The sequence below is a fragment of the Biomphalaria glabrata genome, chromosome 14 (genome assembly GCF_947242115.1).
Source record: "Biomphalaria glabrata chromosome 14, xgBioGlab47.1, whole genome shotgun sequence".
In the NCBI taxonomy this organism is placed as follows: Eukaryota; Metazoa; Mollusca; class Gastropoda; family Planorbidae; genus Biomphalaria; species Biomphalaria glabrata.
In genome coordinates, this window is record NC_074724.1 from 8390897 (window position 1) to 8413292 (window position 22396).

Below are 22396 nucleotides of genomic sequence, written 5' to 3' on the forward strand. Positions count from 1 at the left end.
GAAGCTAAAATTAACATGAAGTATCAACCATTTTATGTCTGACAAATTCTAACACGCAAGATTTTAAACTTTATCTGTAAGCAATATAAAGTTTTATAAACATCTTCAAATCCACAGAGTTTTAAACTTTTTACTGGGAAACAACGGAGCTACAACATCTAATTAACATAATCATGGTGCTTTGTGTAAAAATATTCGCCTGAACAAAAAATTAAGATTCTAAGCATTAATTGGGTATCTCAGTGATGACATAAATAGTGGGAAATTACCTAAACTTATTCAGTCTGAGTACCTTAGATTAGAGTCTGGTTCTCTACACTAAATATGTGGTACGAAAAATTGTGTCTCTTAAGAGGCTCCTACATGTTAAGTATTTTTCACTAATATATAGGGTTGTAAGATGTTTTGCCAAAAGGAGGATATGTCCGCCTTTTTTTTTTTGAGTCGTGTCCTTCGTCCATCGGGCATTGACCACAATGATGATGTCCGGCTATTACCATTTTGTTTGCTGCAATAGTATATTATTCAGCATTTTTAGCGGCCCCCGAAAGGGAAAAAGACGCTATTAGTTTTGTGCGAAATGTCTGTCCGTCTGTCCGTCTATCCGTCTGTCCGTCCGTCCCGTTTAGATCTCGTAAACTAAAAGAGATATTGAAAATCCGACTTCACAATATTTTAGACCATTCAAAGTTCTGATGCAACGGCTACTTTTTTTTTTCCTGAAAGCGAAAATTCTAATTTTTAAAATCAATTATGCAAGCAGTTTTTTTTTAAGAAAAAGCTAATTAGTATGCATTATATGTTGGACCTAATGTAAGACAAATAGTAATCTTATAAATATCATTTTCGTGAACTTATTTCTGAATAGCTGAACAGGTTTTTTTTTTTTTTTTTTTTTTTTTTTTTTTAGGATTCGAATATGAGATTGAGCCTTTTCAAAACAATTAACTTATTTAGTTCGAACCGAGGGTCCCGGGTTCGAATCCTGGTGAAGACTGGGATTTTCAACTTCTGAGTCTACCCAGCTCTAATGGGTACCTGACATTAGTTGGGGAAAAGCAAAGGCGATTGGTCGTTGTGCTGGCTACATGACACCCTCGTTAACCGTAGGCCACAAAAACAGATGAACTTTACATCATCTGCCCTATAGACCACAAACTAGTTAGGCCAGGTTCACATCTAACTTTACATTCACTTTCACGTATCCTTTGATCTGCGGGACGGTTGGGGCACTACACAAGATCTGTTAACCTTCTTTCTCCATTCTTATCTCTCATTTATCTTTGATATAATTTCATTCGGATGTTCTTTCTGAAAATATTGGTCGTGCGGTTTGCGCACTGGACTGTCGTTTGGATTTATCGACGATCGAAGGTTCAAACCCTGCCTGCTCCCATCCCCCGTCGTCCTGCGGGAGGTTTGGACTAGGAAGTAAACTATCTTCAACTCTGAAGGATTATCCGAATTATGTAAAACATTTTACTTTGGGGGCCGATTTTGAGTTTGTGTTTCCACACAAACTGTCTTTTGTGACCTTGTTTTCTATTATTTTGAATTAATCTCTCTCTATCTCTTTCCCTCTCTCTAAGTCTGTCTCTCTCTCACTAGCTCACACACACACACAAATCATGCAAAATTAATTCCAAATTTATTTTAAATCTTCCTCATGATATATGGCTGCCTGGTCGTGCGGTTTGCGCGCTGGACTGACGTTTGGATTTATTGATGGTTCCGAGTTCAAACCCTGCCCACTCCCATCCCCCGTACTAGGAAGTAAACTATCTTCAACTCCGAAGGAACATCCGAAACATGTAAAACATTTTGAACAAACTATGTTCCAGATGACTTTTTAATCATCTGCCCCAAGGATCGCAAGGTCTGAAAGCAAACTTTTCATAGAGGTAACTTTAGTGACTTGAAGTAGACCGTTCACGTTTTGCTCTAAATCATTATATTGAAGCTTTTCGAGTAAGCACAATGTTTGCCATTGTTCCAATATAGTATATATTAAGTTGTCTTACCTTATCTTATATATTAAGTTGTCTTACCTTATCTTATATATTAAGTTGTCTTACCTTATCTTATATATTAAGTTGTCTTACTTTATCTTATATATTAAGTTGTCTTACCTTATCTTATATATTAAGTTGTCTTACCTTATCTTATATATTAAGTTGTCTTATCTTATCTTATATATTAAGTTGTCTTACCTTATCTTATATATTAAGTTGTCTTACCTTATCTTATATATTAAGTTGTCTTACCTTATCTTATATATTAAGTTGTCTTACCTTATCTTATATATTAAGACGTTACTACAAAAAAGATGCTAATTACGTTCAACGCATTTTATGTTTCAATCTAGTCATACAAGATGTTCTTCAGTTGAATAATACACATATAATAGGGAGATAATTTACAGTTATCACAACACAATGTAATCTACTGATCAGCAGCTAATTCACAGACCATTACGACGTATATTATAGTTTCCAATTATTGCCCTACATTATGCTAAATACTTTATAATTCTACATATCTACACTAAGGGGTATTTAAAAAGGTACAGAAAGGCAAGTGAAATCTCTTTTATTGAAAGTCGTGTTTTAACATGTGGTATCCCTACGGTGGGCATTTAAAAACGAAAAGAAAAGCAAGAGTTATCTTTTACTCCAAGACGTGTTTAAACAGGTGATCTCCCTTTGAAACCTAGATAAAGATTTCAGTATTCAAGCATTATTTAAACAGGTAGTCTCACTTTGGAGCCTCAATGTAAACATTGTTCATAAGAACACTGACCGACCTGCCTAAATAGTGTATTAAATAATGGCAGAATCCATTCAGTGACGATCTCTATTTTCATGCTTATAGCATCCTAGAGTGCTATGGTCCAATCTCATTTATGGACAGGTGAGGGAGGGGGTATCTGGGAAAAGGTTTTCCTTGCTGCCTTTAGGCGCTCAGTAAACACAACTCTGCTCGAGTCGGGTGTAGAACCTCGAGACCCCTTTATAGTTAGCCAAGACAAGTTCAGGTGTACTTAGCCTCTAGACCACGCTTAATTAATCTACAACAGGTGTATAGTAGGGTTCCCTACCTTTTGGTTCCCGTTTAAATGTGTTCATTACTAATTTTATATTTTGGTGTTTAAACATTTGAATAAAAAAATCCTTAATTCGTCTTCTTCCTTAGGATGATTACTCATTTGAGCTGTTTTCTCTATTGCAAACTTTGTGAAGGAAGGTAGCTTTGCTGTTTGTTATGTTTCCTGTTCCTCAATGTTGTGCATGGGGTTTGTTCTATCTTACTTCAAAAAGAAGATTACGTCCTTTGCGTGTCCCTAGGTCAATCTAGTTATGCATGTCCACCACCGACTTAAACTAAACCAAGTCATTGCTTTTCCTGGCTGGCTTAGGCAACACATTCCAGAAGTAGTATTTGTACGGATCCATCCTAGCATATGGAACAAAGACTTTGCCTCTATCTGTGTGTCTTTCCGAGCATTTTATTAGGTTTTGAATGTGAAAATTATGTCTCAGTATTTTGTGTATAATTGCTACTTTACTTATAAGTTTTCTACCCTGAAGGCTTTCTAAATTTAGTGATTTTACAAAAGATGTTACTCTAATCAAATGTGAATATTCGTTTGTTATGAGTCTCACTGCTCTGTATTTGTGTCTGTTTAAGTTTCTTAATGTATTCTTGAGTTGTTATGTTAAGTTCTGGTAATATGTTCTGTCTGATGAGAACCATATTGGGCCATACAAAGAGGGTGTATTTGACGGGGACACAGTGTCTACAGAGCAGTGGATTTGTGGGATCACTCTTCTAAGGTAACAATGTAAAGAGATGTGTCTCTCTTCACGGTGGAGGAGATTCACGCTGTCTAGTTTGTTTAGCGTCGGTGAAGGTCTCTGCCTGCGTTTCCTGATGCCCTTTGGTTGATCTTATTTTCCTGAAGTCTTATGGTATAACCAGGCCCTGCCTTAGATAACTTGAGGAGAAGTTGAGAAGTGAATTTGGTGGCCCCTATGAAATAGACAAAAAGAAAATAAACAGGGAAAGAAAAAGTAAATTAATTAAAGACTCCAAGAATAATATTGGGCATACGTTTCACAACTTTCTTATCTAAACAAAAAGGTTGTTACGAGTTTTGTGCACTAGGCCCCCCCCCCCCAGCAATCGGAGGCCCTAGGCGGCTGCCTAGTTTGCCTATACCTAAGTCCGGCCCTATTTAACGTTTTAAATTCAAATGCAAATCAATGACTTATTTGGTTGGTAAGTGTCCTCTAAAGATGGTTTCTGTAACTACTGAAAACAAAGACAGAGTGTAGTTGAAGAACATTTTTAAATTGTCTGTATTGTTTTTAGGAAGAAGTTGAAACACAGTGAGACTGATGTACGAAAAAAAAAATCTACATTCAGTGGACAACCCAGACTGAGCCCAGGGAACTGGAGCGTAGAATATCAGAATACTGCAGATTTAATATTAATAAGACGTGTCTTTGAGTCCTAAGATTAAAAAGGAATACAGTATTCCCAATGTCTACTCATCCCCATCTGTTGCCTACATATTTTGTCACAACCAAATCAAGCGGAACCATGTCCGCAGGTGGTCGATTAAGATTTTCTTTTCGCCGTCTGCGTCTCTCCTCTGCAGCGAAGTTTCTTTTGGTCTCAAGTGTGTATCCAGGGGCCTTTGTGAATGACCTCCAGCTGTCTCGTTCTGAAGCCTTATGCAACACAACATAATTAAACAGATCATATATTTCTGTTGACTTCGTCTACGTTATCCGTTCACTTTGTTCTGCTTTCTGGTGACTAATCTTATTGAAATATAAATTACGTACTGTTGGGTGGTGGATGGCCATTAGGTTTTTTCCACTCATGCTACCTGCACCACAGTACGCCCCTGTCCATAACAGAAATACTAGTTGTTTGCTATTTCTATTACTTAATTGTTTGAAAATAGCTCTTTAGCGCTTTACTGCCGTTTTAAATTGACTTCTTTTATAAAATTAAAGTATTTAAAAATCATTGTAATTTTTAAGAATTGTTTTGTTACATAAAAAAGTACAAGCATTCTATTTTAAAATAACAACAAACAAAAAAAGACAAAAAAAAACAACAACTAACAATCAATACAAGCAACTCTTTGATTTTATTTTTAAAAAGAAATCTTTGTAAACAATTCAGAATGTACAAAAGTTTAACATTGAGGAAGTTAAATAGTGACACTTGTGTTACTTTCAAGCGCTTTATTGCATCAGTTAGTTCTGTGTGATAACTGCAGTGATGTTCAACATCTGAGTAAAGCTCTTCCCTGTAACAAATGTATACTTAGTGTCTGCACTACACAAGGGATTTCGGAAGATGTTTTAAATTTTGACTCCATATAGCTGCAGAGGCTGCCTTAGCAGTACCAGGGGCCTTGGGCGAATGTCCTATGTGGGCACGTGAGCCGAATTATACCGTACGACATCACGCCTACGGGCTCATCTGCCTATAATGTTGCAGTAGGTCTTATTATTTTGACACAACACAGTTCTATACGTAGGTACTGTAGGCTATGACAAATGACTACGTTATGTTATATTAGGCTACTATTGACCTATTATTCAATAAGTATATTACTCAAAAGCGGAATTTACTTCCAAAATAAAAATGCTCTACTCTGTTATTTTAAGTGAATATACTTCCTTGTTTAAAGTGTGTACATTGTTAACTCGTTATGCTTGCTACTCAAGCTGGTGTACATGCACCAGTAATAACATATTATTCGGACATGTTAAAACTTTATTTTATAATTACTGCAACAATTACTGATTAATTATTGACCCCGCTGGGGGGAAGAAGAGGAAACAGCGTCTCATATTCTTTTTGAGTGCCCCAGACTTGTTGATCTCCGTCTCGACAGGTTTCGAAACTGCAAAGTCTCGACCTGTATGGCGACATACATGCACTCCACAAAACAGCAGGGTTTCAGACCGGAGATTTTGCAAGAGAGCCTTTCATGTTAAATGGAATTTAATAATAATGATGATCTTGTGGCGCCTCTGAGTGCACCTAGCTCTAATGGGTACCTGACATTAGTTGGGGAAAAGTAAAGGCGGTTGATCGTTGTGGTGGCCACATGAAACCCTCGTTAGCCTAAGGCCACAGAAACATATGACCTTTACTGCATCTACCCTATAGACCACAAGGTCTGAAAGGGGAACTTCTTTTTAAATAATGAGGATGATTATTATTATTATTATTAACAAAATTCAAAGTTGAAAGTAAGCAAACAAAAAATTAAATTTATTTATTAAAGTTTATTTATTAGGGTTAATAAACACTGTACATAAGAGAATATCAGATATCAAAAGCTAAGTACATCTTCATTTCTATTTATTTAATTCAATTAAAACAAATTCCAAGTTGTAAAAATATACATTGAATATAAAAATGTACATAAATCAAGGTGTCCTGGATTAATATGTTTAATCAGTGACGTTTAGATAGGCCAACATTGAAATCCAAAACTTGCTCTCAGAGAGAAACATCTCTGCTGTTAAAACTGAAGATCCTAATTAAACTAGATCAATCAGTTCCATATTGGAAACATGGCGAAGGTTGTTAACTGTGTCAATAAAAATGAATTTGCAATCCTCCAAATAAAAATATATTATAAATGGTTAGCGTCCAGTAAGTCCAGGAATGAAAGTCGCTAATTGTTTGACCCTTTACCGTCTGGAAATTTTCGACAGAAAATGGGAAGGAGGGAATACGACAAATCTCTGCTTGATCTACAACCTTTCATCAGAGAAAAAAAAATACATTCTCAAAGACCATAAAGGATTCATGATAAAAGCTCCAAAATTATTATAATTATGGTATGTTCAGATAGTATGTAAAGATTAAAAAATAACCTTTGTATCCCCCACTTTCCTCCCCCCTTGAAACAAATCGTAGCAAAACGCAATTACCCACCCACCCACTTCACCCGAGAGTAACATAATACGAAACTTTCTACTTTTAAATTTTCCAAAATCAATTTTTTAAAATCATGGTATCGACTTGCATCGGTGCTTCTATGAAGTATTCATCTTCCCCAATTATGTAACATAAACGTCTGGTGTCAGCGGAATATTTGTTGGATTATTTTTTTTGTTTGAGAACCCTCTTATAGCCCTAGCGGAGATGTAGCCCCGGTGAGATTCAAGGGACCACTGCATTTGTTGTATCATTTCAAAATTTTATTTTGCTGCGTAACAAATCCTCCCTCACCTTTTGTAACAAATCGTAACACATTTTATACTCCCTCCCCACACCGTCCCCTTTGTTAGTTGTTACGTATTGTTACGTATTTTTACGTATTGTTACGATTGTTACGTATTGTTACGTATCTGAACGTTGTATTATTAAAATAATAAAAAACAATAAAAATCAATAGTAATTGTGTACATGTATGAAATGTAATTAAATCAGCCTACATTATCTGAACCATGCCGTAATATGGGTATAAGAGAGAGAGAGAGGTAGAGGCATTATTTACGACAGTGAGAGACAATGCGACACTAGTCATTCTGTTTGCGACGTTTTCAGAGTGTGAAGAATACAGTATCCAAAATTCAAGATATGATGAGCAAGCTTCCTTGTAGAAAAGAAGTCAATACTATATAGGCAACAAGTTGATAATTGATTATGAGGGTAAAGGACGGAAGATCAAAAGTAACAATGTAATAAATGATCAAAATAATGATGAATAACATCAGTACGATGATTAAGTATATAGATTTCAAAAAAAATATTATTCGATTAAAAATATGTTCCAATGTAGGACCTCAAAAGGATAGTTCAACACTAGATTAATACATGTAAATGCAGCGATGGGTCCGTAAGTACTGAGTGTTTACATAAAAACACTTTTTATATGTCTATTTGATGTGCTGAATCTCATGTGATAAATAAAATAAATAAAATACAAAAGTGTTTCATCTAATAAAAAAGTTTAAAATATAATGAATCCCTTCTTGTATACCTTTAGATTTACATTCTATCAATTCATATCTAGTAAAAAAAAACATAAAGCTTTCTATCTATCTATCTATCTATCTATCTATCTATCTATCTATCTATCTATCTATCTATCTATATCACAATCTCTATCTCTCTTTCACACACACACACACATAGATTGATAGATAACACACCTGCTACGCTCATTGATATTTTCACCACCTATATTATGTTTATTTTGCTATGGACCCCTTAGTTGTTTTTTTTTCCTTAGGTCTAACTAAAAAAAGAAGGGCCATAGTGAACGCTTCCTCATACCATTTTGGCTCATCAACTCTTTCTCTCCGTAATTATTTACCACATTCTGGTGGAATCAACGCTGGTATCGTCAGTTAGGAGAGAAAGAGTTAATTGTAGTCTCCTATTCTACTTAGTATTGAATCAACTCGTAAATTATATTCCCATCCATGCCCCTTCCTTAATATATTGTTACTTATATCCTCCTAGCTATTGCCTTTTCTTCTACTCTTCTATAATACAAATATTTGATAAACTCTTTTAATATATATATGTTTATGTGTGTGTATGTGCGCGCGTTTGTATAGCTGCGTAGCCACAGAAGTACTGCACTCCTCATTCATCTTTGGACTCTGAGACAAGCCTTGTGTGTGTTTTTGTATGCGTGTATCTGTTTTAGTCGGATGTCCAGTGTATAGTAATTGTTTAATAAGCATAGTGCTTTTTATCACTATTTGGACGCAGATCTACAATCTACATAGACTCTTCGGCGGGTTTTAAAAAAACATTGCGAAATACATTTTCAGATCATTCAGACGGGAGAGATCTACTCTGCAAATACACATAGGAAAACTTTAACGGGTGCATGAAGTTAATATTAACAGATCATTGATGTGAAAACCCAGGTTTTACTTTTTTCACTTCAATATGACTAATTGGCATTGTGTGGGAGGATTTATAAAATAGTACATTTTTTTGATTCTCTTAATAATTGAGACCTTGTTCTAGGCACACCCTCTACCCCCGAACAAGTTTTAAACTTATTAATGATTCTTAGTACTTCGCGAAACGATTCGGCGTAAAATGTTCGCTCTACAATGTCCAGTGCCGTCTCACCGTCCTTATTCAAGCAGTCCACATCTGCCCTATTCCATATTAACAGTTCGATCATCTTAAAATGCTTTATGGAACACGCCATCATTAGGGCAGTTCTTTCTTTCTTATCTCTGCCATTGATGTCGGCACCATTGTTGATCAATGCTCCGACCATATCCTTATTTTCCAGACTTATCGCTCTCATTAGGCAAGTGTCGCCTTCCTTGAACTGATCATTCAACTCAGCTCCAGCTGCTACTAAATAGTAAATGATGCAAACGATTCCGTTTTTGCAAGCGATCATGAGGGCTGTTTCCCCTTTGACATTTTTTAGCTTTACATTAGCCTTGCACTGCAAGAAATAAAACGCCAGATTAATATGCTTATACTCTAGCGCCAACATTAATGGGGTATTACCATAGATATCCTTACTATCCACGTCTGCCTTTTGACTCATGAGATCTTTTACTTCATTTAATTTTCCATTTATAGTCTCTTGAATCAAACATGACATTTGTAGATCATCTGCAGGGATCGCTTGTGTGTCACTATTTTGAGAATCATTTGTTTCGGCTTCAGAAAATTTTCTACTATACTTAAGTAAATCTTCTTCCAAAGCTTTTTGACCAGATTTTCTTGCTTTTATTATAGCCGTTTCCAATTCTGTTAGCATGATGTTGGGTTCATTATGCAACAACGCTATGGCTGTGTCATAATGCTTATGTATTACAGCCTTGATGAGGCCCGTCTCTCCAAGATCGTCTTTGGCGTTGATGTCCGCACCGCTTTCCACTAGAAGATGTATAAATCGACTGCAACCATGTTTTGCAGCTATATGTAAAGCAGTCTCTCCAGTCTGGCTACGTGCATTAACACTTGCTCCTTTTTTAATTAAATATATAGCCATCTGAAAATCATCTTTTTGAGCCACTTTCATCAATGCAGACCACCCATTTGTGTCCGTAGCTACTAGTTTTGCACCATGTTTTAGTAACATGTCTACAGTCTCTTTATTGCTACTTATGGCAGCTTTCATTAGGGGAGTCTCACCATTGTTGTTACACACCTCAAGATTAGTTGCACCAGCTTTGAATAAATGATGAACTCCCAAAGAAAATCCCTGTGACGAAGCGATGTGGAGCGCAGTGTCTCCCCATTTGTCTTTGATGTTTATATTAGCACTATTCTTTATCAGCAGAATCATCACATCCTTTTGTTTGTGAAACTGGGTCAACATGAGGGCCGTTTGTCCATCGTTGTTAATGGCATCGATATTTGGCTTTTTATTTAAGAGAAATTTTACTAATTTGATATGGCCACAAGAAGCTGCTAGCATCAAAGCGTTGATGCCTTCTTTATTTTGAACAGTAATGTCTGCATTAAAATGCGATAATAATTCAGCTACATCCAACTGGCCGTGCAGAATACTGATGAGTAAAGCCGTCTTGCCATCGTTGCACCTGCTGTCGATATTGAATCCTTTTTTTGACACCAAATATTCAATGAGTTCACGATGTCCATTCCTAGCTGCTAGCATCAAAGAATTGTACCCTTGTTCATCCACTTCGTTAAGATTTGCCCCACATTTGCATAATAAGTCAACTATAGCCTTTTTGCCGTTCTCAGCTGCCATCAGTAAGGCTGTTTTCCCATGTATATCTTTGGCATCAACGAAGGCTCCCTTTGTGATCAATAACCTAGTTTTATCATTGCTTCCTTTCATGGATGCAATCATTAATGGGGTAACACCTTCTTTGTCCGCTGAGTTGATATTAGCCCCATACTTGATCAAATTTTCTACTGTAGATAGAGATGAGGAAGGGACTGCTAAACTCAAAGCAGTCTGCCCATTTAGATCTTGCTGATTTGGTTTTGCATTAGAGAGTAGTAAATAGTCGACAACTTCATGGTGTCCCCTTTGGGCACTACACATGATAGCGTTAAGGCCTAACGTGTTACAAATGTCAATGTTTGCTTTACTTGAACATAGTTCTCTGACGTTGTCCAGGTGACCAAGTGAGGCGGAAATTATCAATGCAGTGTTGCCATCAATATTTTGGTCATCGAGTGTTCTACATTTACTGATCAACATTGAAAGTATCTCAGGGCAATCGTGGAATGACGCGAACATCAGAGCCGTCTCATTGTTTATGTTCTTAAGATTGGAGTCAGCACCGTTAGTCAAGAGAAACTCAACAGGATCCTTGTGGCATTGTGCACAGGCCAGCATCAAACCAGTGTTAGAATTCTCATCTACATCGTCTATCTTAGCAGATCTAGCCAACAGAATTCGCAAGATGTCGACGGACCCAACTGAGGCGGCTTTCAACAGTGAACTTTCCTGTATTTTATTTTTTTCATTTACATCTAAACCGAGATCTAACAAAGTTTCTACAACTTCGGTTTGATTTTCGGAGACAGCAAGAAAAAGCGCATTCTCACCTCGCTCGTTTACAGCTTTTAAAAGATCACCCTTTTCTATTAAGAGTTTCACTGTTTTGGGGTGCCCATTTCTAGCAGCTTGCATGAGAAGTGTTTCGCCATGTTTTTCAAAATACTTTTTAAAGTGGTTGTCTTTGCAACCTAAAAACAATATGAATGCTAATCCATGGAGGCCATTTATAGCTGACGAATTGGCTGCTGTACTTACAATGCAAGAACCTGCTGATTTTGCAATACTAGATGTAGCGCATAAAGCGGCACCAGTCACTGCATCTTTAACGAGAGTCGTCATTGTAAACTTCAGGATACACGTCAATGTGTTACGTAAATTGAAATGTATCTAATCGCAAATCTCTTCTTTAATACATACTCGATATGTGTACTTTTGTAGAAATATATGCTCATATAAAGGATTTGATTTTGTGAGTCATTACTAATGTGGCAGTTGTTTCAACTTACAATCTATCTGTCTATCTATCTACCTATCTAATCTATCTATCTATCTATCTATCTATCTATCTATCTATCTATCTATCTATCTATCTATCTATCTACTATCTATCTATCTATCTATCTACCTTCCTATTTAGCTACCTATCTATATCTTAAAATGTATCTATCTATGTATCTATATTTCTATTTATTAATCTATCTAAAGACGTTTAACTTTATAATTGCTAGTGTTATATTAGAACAAATTATAACATTCTCATTTTCAACACAAAATTCTTTATAGATTTATAGCGATATATCAATATCTAAAGTTCGTTTAACAGGCGTTTATGACTTTGTCCAACTTACAAACTTATATATGAAAATAAAGCCTTTCTTTGAATGATTACATCTTTTAATGGGATGCATATGCTAACTCGCTAATTTTTTTTTTAAAGTTAAACAACGAAACTAAAAAGACGGAGTTGCTAAGCATCTCTTGATCATCTCATAGAAATAAGATAAATGCCTAGGCATTTGATGTGGTAGAAACGGTGTCGTCGATACAGCAGTTCCCCCTTCTCCACACAGCTGCTTTGTCCTAAACAAACAAAAAAGTATGTACTCTTACAGTTTGGGATATGTCAGGTGGTAATACTGTGTACTCAAGATAAATAAGGGTCAACGGTTCCTGAACTTTTTTCAGGGATGAATCTGTAAGTCATGCCCATTTGGGGTATAGTCAAAAAGGAAACAGAGGTTTGAATACAGATTTTCTTCTTCCAAAGTATACCCTGAAATGACAACAGAAATACAGAAATAGATTACACCAGTGGAATACATTATTATTATTCTGAATGTATCAATTACTGAGTGTTATGTGTGACATGACGTTTTGCATAGTCATTTCAGCCCCGCTGTTTGACACGAACCATTTCGGTGTATTGCCGAATTGGTGCTTACCTAGTGATGGGTTGAAACCGACACTGTCAATTGGACACAGAAACAGTTAACAGTGTCTTGATTAGTATAAAACCTTTCATGAGTTCCGTACAAGATGATGATTGTTTATTCATAGGTGATATCAAGACATAAAAAGCGTAGAAAACAATCTCGGTCTTCAGAACCTGCTTTCAAGATTCACTGTCGTCGCCTGCTGTTCTTATTCCAAACCAGTTCACTATCACCCACCACTTTTACATCTATTCCTGCAACTACAAAGAATAGTCTTTATCACACTCATTAATCTGTGAAAATGTTCATATTTAACATTCCAAAACAAGAGGAATGTTTAACTCTCAGGAACGAGAATTCATCTGTTTTATTGGCATCTTTTACATCTATTCCTGCAACTACAAAGAATAGTCTTGTCACACTCATCAGTCTGTGACAATATTCACATTTACCATTCCAAAACAAGAGGAATGTTTAACTCTCAGGAACGAGAATTCATCTGTTTTATTGGCATCTGTCAAAAGAGATCACCTACACCGCTTCTCACCTTGCAGCATGGTAAATGCTCTTAAGCCAAGCTCTAGCACAAGACGTCATGTGCTCTTTTTAAACTTTGATTGATATCCACAGTCTGTTTATCAACAAGACAGAGCTGCACCAACACTGTCCATACCTGCTTTCGCAAGGACATCGCTGTTTGTCACCGTATATCCATGACGGAGCGCAAGCTTCTTCGTAGAAAGCGTTCAAGTAATCTTGGTTGTTTTCTGCATAATACTCATGTCTTAGATCCATGCAGAAGGGTTGAGAGAACAACTTCTTGGTAAATATTGATTTTTATATTCACTGGCGGATCCGGGGGGGGGGGGGGCAGTTGGGGAAATCGCCCCCCCCCCCACTCGGCCGACCCAATTTGTATACGAATTTATTACTTATGTTAATAATATATACTAATTATTTATATTTCAGCCTGTTTTTAGATTTTTTCACCCCCCCCCCTTTTCTAGTATGTTGGCCAATTTGGTAGGGTCGGGAGGGGGCGATGGCATCAATTCCGCCCCTCACCCCATAAACTTTCGAATGGGGCGGTGGTTCAATTTATTTGTAGAAATCACAGCTTGCTAACAGAATCAATTAAATATCTATATGATTAAAACTTGCTATTGATATTTTAATCAATCTTTATATTATGTCGTTCCCCTGTTAACCGATGGGAGGGGGCGAATACCTCTACTGCCCTTTCCATCTAAATCCGCTGAGTGGGGAAGGGGGGGCGGTCCTATTTTTATAGAGAAATCATAGTTTGTGAACAAAATTAGTTGAATATCTATAGAATATAAACTACCTATTATTGATATGTGAACCCAATATATATTATGTTGTGCAACACTCTAATCTCAAATTTTATGATTAGTAAATATAAAAGGGCGATACATGCAATCGTCTTCCCCCCATCGGACAAACAAATACTTTTTCTTTTGTATTATAGTTAAGAAGTTACAAAATAAAAAAATCTGTCACTAATATAATTTATATATGCTATAAATTAAACTCTTTTATCAAGTTGTCCCACCCCTATTCTTGAATGCCAAATGCAATTATTAGCAGAAAAAATGATAAAAAGGAGTGAGGATTAATAGTTTTCGCTCTACCACCCCCTCCCCTTTTCAGACAGAGTTTATGTAATTTCACATGAATTTATCATAATTATTTTTAAGAAAGACTTTTTCTATAGAGAATGCGTTTCTGCAGTGAAGAATGCAAGAAAACGCTTTTGGCGTCGGGGCTTCGCCACGAATTCCACTGGGGACGCTTGCTGCGCTCTCCCAGACCCCCAAGCTTGCTAGAGGAAGCCCTCAACATGACAGTTCTTTTTTCTCGCCGAAGGTTAAGAAACACTGCTTTTTTAAAATTCTCATGTATGCTGTACACACGTTTATGTATAGGTTTAGGGTTTACTGGGCGTTAGGGTTAGGATTTAGAAAAAAATCGTTCTCCCACTCCAAAGTTCTGGATCCGCTAGTGTCAAAATTTAGATCTTGAATCTAAATTTTGATCTAAAACTAGGTCTTAATCTAGCTAGATCTATGTCTAGTTTGTATGACAACTGACAATGTAAATATTAATTTTTATTTGCTAGGTGAAAGTCTTGTTAATTCATTCGTACACAATTGTAGCTTTAAATAGAATTTTTTTTTTCTGTTGCAATTTTATTTCATTTTTTTTTTTTTTTTTTTTAGTTTCTCTTTATTACATGTAACGTGTTATTAATTTTGAATGTATCGTTAAGGTTAATAAATATTATGTTAAAAAAAATATAAGTGTACGCTTAATGAATATATGGAGATACTGTAGCTGAGGGGTAAAGCACTTGGAACCGAAACTCCCGTGTTCGAATCCTGGTGAAGACTCTAGGTGGACCACTTCGAGATAGATTTTGTGTTTGTATTTCCATGTAAACTGTCTTTGTAACATTGTTTTTTCTCGGTTTAATTTTGGATTTTTTAAACTATTAAGCTTTTAAGTATTATAAATAAAGATAGTGACTACATAACAAATAATCACGCCATGCTTGAAGCTGGCGAAGACAATATCGAAACACCGTTTGATATTTGCTATTGTTTGGAAATTTACCCGACATAGGGGCCTCCCGAATGCAAATTGATATATTTATTTTGCTACCTTTCAAGGAGGACGTCGTAACATTGTAAGCGCTATAAAAATCAACTTTGGCGCAATTTTGCCCTTACTTACATATAGAAAAGTAGGTGTCCAAAGATGACCTTTAAAAGACAGAATTTTGAGAGCTCTCAAGAAGGCTGCCTGAAAGACATTTGAGGTCAGTGGAAAGCCACTGTAGAAGACAAACGCAGTAGATGTAAAAAAAATATTTAAAATAGACCCCTATTTGTCAATGGCATTATCTACATCAGATATGGAAAGTATGCAGATCGCAACTGGGTTTCTGTAACCATGTAATTTGTAAAACACTGCCATTTATAATTTATAAATATACTCACCATATAATTCTTGTTCTTAGACTATATGGAAGCCTTGGTTGGTTTTCTAATTAAAAGAAAATTGACCGTTGTAGTCTACATCTTTAATTATTAGTTTGCAACTACTTTTCTTTGACTTTCTTTTCATTATGACTGTTTCGAATTTTTGGACGCCTTATCTCAGTTCTTAAGTCTGGAAAAAAAATCCATAAAATATAGTTAGTTTTAATAAGAAAAGTAATATTCATTTAACAAAGAAATATTTATATCACACTTGGGCCATAAAACAAATTACTCAACGGTCTTGCTCTGCAGAGCATCTTGGGGATGTGCTCCTGATTCATACTTTGGGCTTGGAAAGAGCAAGTATATATTTTCGTAACTATTTTACTTTTTAAGGGTCGGCGATGAAAATTTCATAAGGTATTCAAATAAGTGGGCTCTATAACATATTTTAGTTTTCTTTTACTATTCGAGATTGTCATTTCAGGTGTAAAGCTTAAGTGAAGTGTTTGTAAACTATTTCTTTTTTTCAAAAGGTCATTCTTCAAAGGCAATTTTTAGCAATGTGAATTTAAATTACGAAACACAAAATAATTTCAATATAGAGGAACCATTGATGTTACCATTGTATGTGTGCCCGGAGGCCACACTCATAACACAGATAGGGATTGAGATTTTATTCAAATTATACATCAATCCTTTTTGGTGACAGTGACTTTGCATGTCTTATTTTTTGTGAAAATTTTTCTTATATAATTTTTTTTTTTTGAGGCTGATGACCATTAGAGCGATTAGTTCAGTCTTAATTACTGATGAATGAAAGATTACAAAAAAAAAATTTCCAATATCTACGAAAAAAATCATAGTTAAGCAAATGTATACATCTATTTAAAGTATATACTATTATTATAATAAGCCTATAGATATACACTAAGAAGACGGGAGGCCTGGTGGCTCAGTGGTACAGTGCTTCGCTTCTATATCTTGGGTCGACTGGAATTTTTACTTTCGGAATCCTTAGGGTGCATCTGAGTCTTACCAGCTCTAATGGGAACCAGACATTAGTTAGGGAAAAGTAAAGCGTTTGGTCATTGTGCTAGCCATATGACAACCTCGTTAACCGTCGGCGGCAGAAATATTATCTGCCCCATAGATCACAAGGTCCGAGTTAAAAACTATAACTTTTTTAGAAGAGGGTTAGGAAAACGTTCCTTAATTTTAAAACCTAAAAACGTGAAGAGTTAAAACCATACAATACTAATTTCTCGCCCTACCAAAAGATTTACTGAACCATCGTGACTGTAAAATGTTTAGAAAAATCATTTTTAGAGCCGTTTTTCAGATCATCCTTTCAGGTTCCATGTTCCTTGCTCTAGGTTTCATGAATAAACAAACTTTTCTAAAACACCGTTCCAAGTCGGCAATATGTCTCAAAATTTGTCACCAAGAAGGTGAAAACAATTGTACAATTATATATATATATATATATATATATATATATATATATATATATATATATATATATATATATACAAATTCAATGAGATGTATATCTTTTTATACATATTCAATTAAATAAAATGATTTCAAAAATTAAGTTTACAATTTTTTACTTTATGGTGGTTGGTCGTTGTGCTTGTCCTGGTAACCGTAGGCCACAGAAATAGATGGCCTTTACTTCTACTTCCCTATAGACCACAAGGTCTGAATGGGGAACTTTACTTTTTTTTTTTTGTGTATTAATATTGAAGGGGACAAAATCCCACTTATTTAGCCATATATACTAAATACTGAAGGATTAACTTATCATTTTGGTATAAAAAAATTTATTACCAGTAATTAATTAAATTTTTTATTTTTTAATTTTTGTAAAAGTTAGGTGTTAAAGGGGAGAAAGAGTGTTAAAAATTTCGGCAGAAAGAGTGATTAGATATAAGCTTTGTAAATATATATTATTTGGTGATATGCTAATTTTAAAAAGTCATCTTTTTTATAAACGAATTAAGTCATAAGATTACTTTAACATGTATACTACAATGGCACAGTGGTTGAGAATATTTTTTTGTTTATTAAATTGTTCAAATAGCTTCCTTCCTTGAAACGGTCTAACAGTAACTCTTTCTCTCCGTAATCGCTTTCCTCGTTCCGACAGAATTATTTTATTTTGCTCATTTGTATTTCACACACTGTTATGATTAAACTTCAATAACTTTTTTTGTTTCTTATCAGAAAATGTTATATTTAGTATCGAATTTTAAGGAAATACTATTTCCTCATAGAACAAGTTAAATGTTTTAAATAAAAAACATCAATTTATATTTTAATGGTGTCAAGTGAACAGTGGTTCAGTCAATTAGGAGAAAAAGGGTTAACTAATGTCAATCTTATTTTGTAATTTGTTCATTTTTATAATGCTCATTTGCTTTTTAACATTTCTTTGCTGTAGAAAGTTTTAATTCTTCTTTGTTCTTTTTTTTTTTCAGTAGAATATTACATTGCCAAAAGCACATAAGACAAAATCGTAAATTACATGTTTTCACAACAATTAAGATTAATATTGTACAGAAATTGTTCAAACTCGTAAGTAAACATGTATCGTGCATGCCAAACGAAGGAAGTCTTTGTATATTTATTTAATTTTAACGGACACACAACGGTGCAGCTCTCTTATATTATATACAAATAATATATATATTTTAAAAAGTGTTTATTGCAGAAGAGGTCGTTTAATCTTTGATTAACTAAATAATTTATTTTCTTGTTGTTATCATTCATGTAGGTTTAGTCATTAAGTTCATATTACATTTCTTAATGATGTTATCAAAAAAAAACGTAAATTAAACGAATACTTGCCTTAAAAATTATCGAATAATAATTGATGTTAACATAGAATCTATAAGTTCATTGATGTGATGCTACGGAACAATTAAATAATCATCTATTCCTGTGCATGTTTTTTTCACAAAAAGATGCTATGTAATAATATTGGGGACATCAGCCATGGCATAATTGGGGGAATTTCCGATAAGGTTCCAATGGGAAAACCCCAGATTATCTAATACTCTTAAACGAGCATATCTTGTTTGTACATACAATTTTTAATTTCAATTATAAATATACTTAAATGACACAAAAGAGGTTGCAAGTGGAAAAGATCTTCTCTCGAGATGTAAAATGCCATATATATATATATATATATATATATATATATATATATATATATATATATATATATATATATATATATATATATATATATATATATATATATATATATTGGCACTTGCATCCCCCCTAGATTCTAAGTATCCAAATTCTATCCTCGTTTTTTCACCATCAGATCAATAAAAATCTAAGTAGAAACTGAACAAGTTGTGCTTTCACTGGCGACTGAAGTACAGCTGTAGTAGACTAACCTAAAATTATCAATAAATGATGACTGACCATTCACGTACACGCTTCTGATTTCTGGGTAGCCAAATTTTTGCCAATTTTTTACACCTTCAAATCATTTAACTTCTTCTAAGAAGCAACTTAACATCTAGTGCTTCCATTAAAATATATTAAATAGTTAATTAGGATAAGCTATTTTTGTAATAAACTGTAACAAGCTAATCTGTAGTTAATGTCCGACCATGTATGCTTGCAATTCAATGTTCAATATTCTATAGCATTTAGTAAAGACCTAGAATATGATAAACTTATTTTTTTTTGTCTTGGAGTAAAAAACCTTACCAGCTATCTTTCGATTTGATATATGGGAAAGTTTCTTTGAACAAGATTGAAGAGAGCAGTCCTCTTGGTACATGTATTTACGTCTTGTGGCTGTAATTGAAACTGACAAACTGCATAGGTGTAATCTGTGCCTGCGTCTCATGTGTTTCTGATTTATCTTTTTAATGTCAATTATTCATCTTTTCATGAATCAGTTTCCGTGATGTTGCAGTCTGTCCATCTTAGCATAAGTGGCCGTTTAACAGCAAATCAGCAGTCACATTAATGATATAAATACCAGCTTCGCCACGTTGAGGAACTTTAAGGATGGCATCTTGAGGAAGGCGAGACTGCTGGAAGATAAACTTGGTATTGAGTTGGTGCTACCGAAAATTTGTAGTCGACAGACACACCGAGAAAAATCATATGTTTGGATTTCGGGAGTTATTACAGAACACTGCATTACATGACGTCACTTTGTTCATTAGTTTCTTCATTAACGTTTCGCTTTTCAAGCAATAATAATACTTAGTTCAAGTTGTTTTGTTTAAATCATAAAATGCTGCAAATGCCTAAACATTATGTAAAATATTAGCACTGCAGATAAGCGTTCATCGCAGGCTTGTCAATCGCAAAGAGAAGAAATTCAGTAGTAAATTTATTAACAGTTTTTGCAGCGTTTGCATTTTTAGTTTGATCAACCGTCGGGATGCATGGACCGCACGAATATTTACAAAAGTGTACAGTAAATAGTTTGTTACGGAGTTATTGTTTTTATTTATTTCATGAAACAAGTATTTATTGAAAAACTTAATATTTCATAGGTATAGGTGGCGTGGTGCACTATTTCATTTTTTAATATTCTTTGTAATGAAAAAGTTGCATAAAGGTGACCTTTATTTTACTCTTGTTTATATGTTTTTAAAAAAAAAACTATACACAACACAGGTCAAGTGGTCAAGCTGGTAACTCAGGAGCAAGTGGCAACTAAGCACAGTTTGCAAGGCCTTTTATAAACTACATAAGGGGAATCACTCCTAACTGTACAAGTAATAAAAAATAGTTAGTTCCCCATTATGTCACACACTTTTAACACTGATCTGTTGATCTAAAGTACCTAAGTCTAGCTATAATTCTAATTGAATATTTTTAGCTATACCCGCTACTAGGTCATGTTTGTTTGTAGAATGTTTTACATGTTTCGGATGTTCCTTCAGAGTTGAAGATAGTTTACTTCCTAGTCCAAACCTCCCGCAGGACGACGGGGGATGGGAGCGGGCAGGGTTTGAACCCTCGACCGTCGATAAATCTGAACGACAGTCCAGCACGCAAACCGCACGACCAGGTAGCCATCCTGATAGTATTGGTTCATGAATCCTCTTTAGGTCACATGGGGGCTCGTCTTTTTGTTTCATTTGTAACATGGAGGCTCGTCCTTTCTTTAGGTCACAAGGGGACTTCACCCCCCTGCAAAAAAATCCTGCGGTCGCGCATTAATATATATATATATATATATTATAATAATAATAATAATTGGGCTTATCTATTTATCTATCTATCTATCTATCTATCTATCTATCTATCTATCTATCTATCTATCTATCTATCTATCTATCTATCTATCTATCTATCTATCTATCTATCTATCTATCTATCTATCTATCTATCTATCTATCTATCTATCTATCTATCTATCTATCTATCTATCTATCTATCTATCTATCTATCTATCTATAGATATTGTATAATGTGTAGTATTTCATAACAATTTCATTCTGGTTCATGATACATGAGGTAGTTCATGAAAGCTATTAATTTAACTTCAAATGGATCTTCAGTAATGCACAAACATTTTTTGTAACTAACTCTAGTACAAATCTTTGCAATACTGTGACTATTTCTAGAACCAATCTTCGCAATACCGTGACTAACTCTAGCACCACTCTTCGCAATACCGTGACTAATTCTAGCACCACTCTTCGCAATAAAGTGACTAACTCTAGCATCACTATTCGCAATACTGTGACTAACTCTTATATCCAGTCTCCTCACTGCCGTAACTAATTAACCGTGAGTCTCAAGACATGATGCTAACGAGATTGTTTAATGATTTTATTTGATGCAAATCAATCAAAACATTTATAAAATTTCCTTCACTGTTGAGCATCTTTAATGCTTTGAGAAGGTTTCCATGGCTTTCTTCAGGTGATTAACAAAGTCTGTACCGCTCTTGTCGAGTTTCAGATTAATAATTTAACAAAAATTCTGAATGATTTTATTTTGATTTTTTACAAAGCACAAATGCTATAAAAGACTGTCAATGTCACACACAAAAACAATATACAAAGAAAACGTTGTATTAACCATACATACACAGCGATTCGTACATTGTCATTATTTTTTTTTCTTTTCTGCATTAAATTTTTTTTTTTTTTTCTGAAAAGGTATCATCTTATCGTACTCTACCTATCTATCTGAAATGAATAAAGGGATTGTAAAAATCCCACCTTACCCACAAACTTCAAAATAGTTATATTTGCCGCTTCAGGATTTATAAATCTAATATAAACTACATCTACATTCTAGATAAAGAAGTACATCTAGATCTTCAGAGTTGTAAATCAGAAATTCATGTCTAGGTTAGATCTAGATGTCCATACAATGAACATACCAATAAAGAATCATAAAAGTATACATTGCTTGCAGGCCGGATACAAAACTGCGAAAGTTCGTGCAGC

At 34.7% G+C, this 22396-nt stretch overlaps 2 protein-coding genes across 3 annotated transcripts in view; both read right to left on the reverse strand.

Moving 5' to 3' along the window:
* Nucleotides 1-8586: 8586 nt before the first annotated feature.
* On the reverse strand, nt 8587-16130 carry LOC106057694 (ankyrin-3-like). Of its 2 annotated transcripts, none has more exons than XM_056010682.1 (3): nt 15963-16130; nt 12112-12782; nt 8587-12079 (listed from the first exon to the last, which is right to left on the reverse strand). In XM_056010682.1, the coding sequence occupies exon 3, from the start codon at nt 11846-11848 to the stop codon at nt 8975-8977; it is 2874 nt and encodes a 957-aa protein (XP_055866657.1). In that variant the 5' UTR covers nt 11849-12079; nt 12112-12782; nt 15963-16130; the 3' UTR covers nt 8587-8974. The 2 variants fall into 2 exon arrangements, with proteins under 2 accessions (XP_055866657.1, XP_055866658.1); XM_056010683.1 differs by adding an exon at nt 15697-15796 and having other exon boundaries at nt 8587-12782.
* Nucleotides 12654-22396, reverse strand: part of LOC106053117 (collagen alpha-1(XIV) chain-like) — a 230872-nt gene continuing 221129 nt past the window's right edge. Inside the window, exons 8-9 of the mRNA XM_056011116.1 lie at nt 14008-14039; nt 12654-12782 (exon numbers count right to left, since the gene is read on the reverse strand). Coding sequence (XP_055867091.1) covers nt 12654-12782; nt 14008-14039 — 161 coding nt within the window. The remainder of the gene's footprint in view (nt 12783-14007; nt 14040-22396) is intronic.

Excerpts from the sequence above, each read along its gene's own strand:
- LOC106057694 (XM_056010682.1), bottom strand. The coding sequence starts at position 11,848 with ATGACGACTCTCGTTAAAGATGCAGTGACTGGTGCCGCTTTATGCGCT.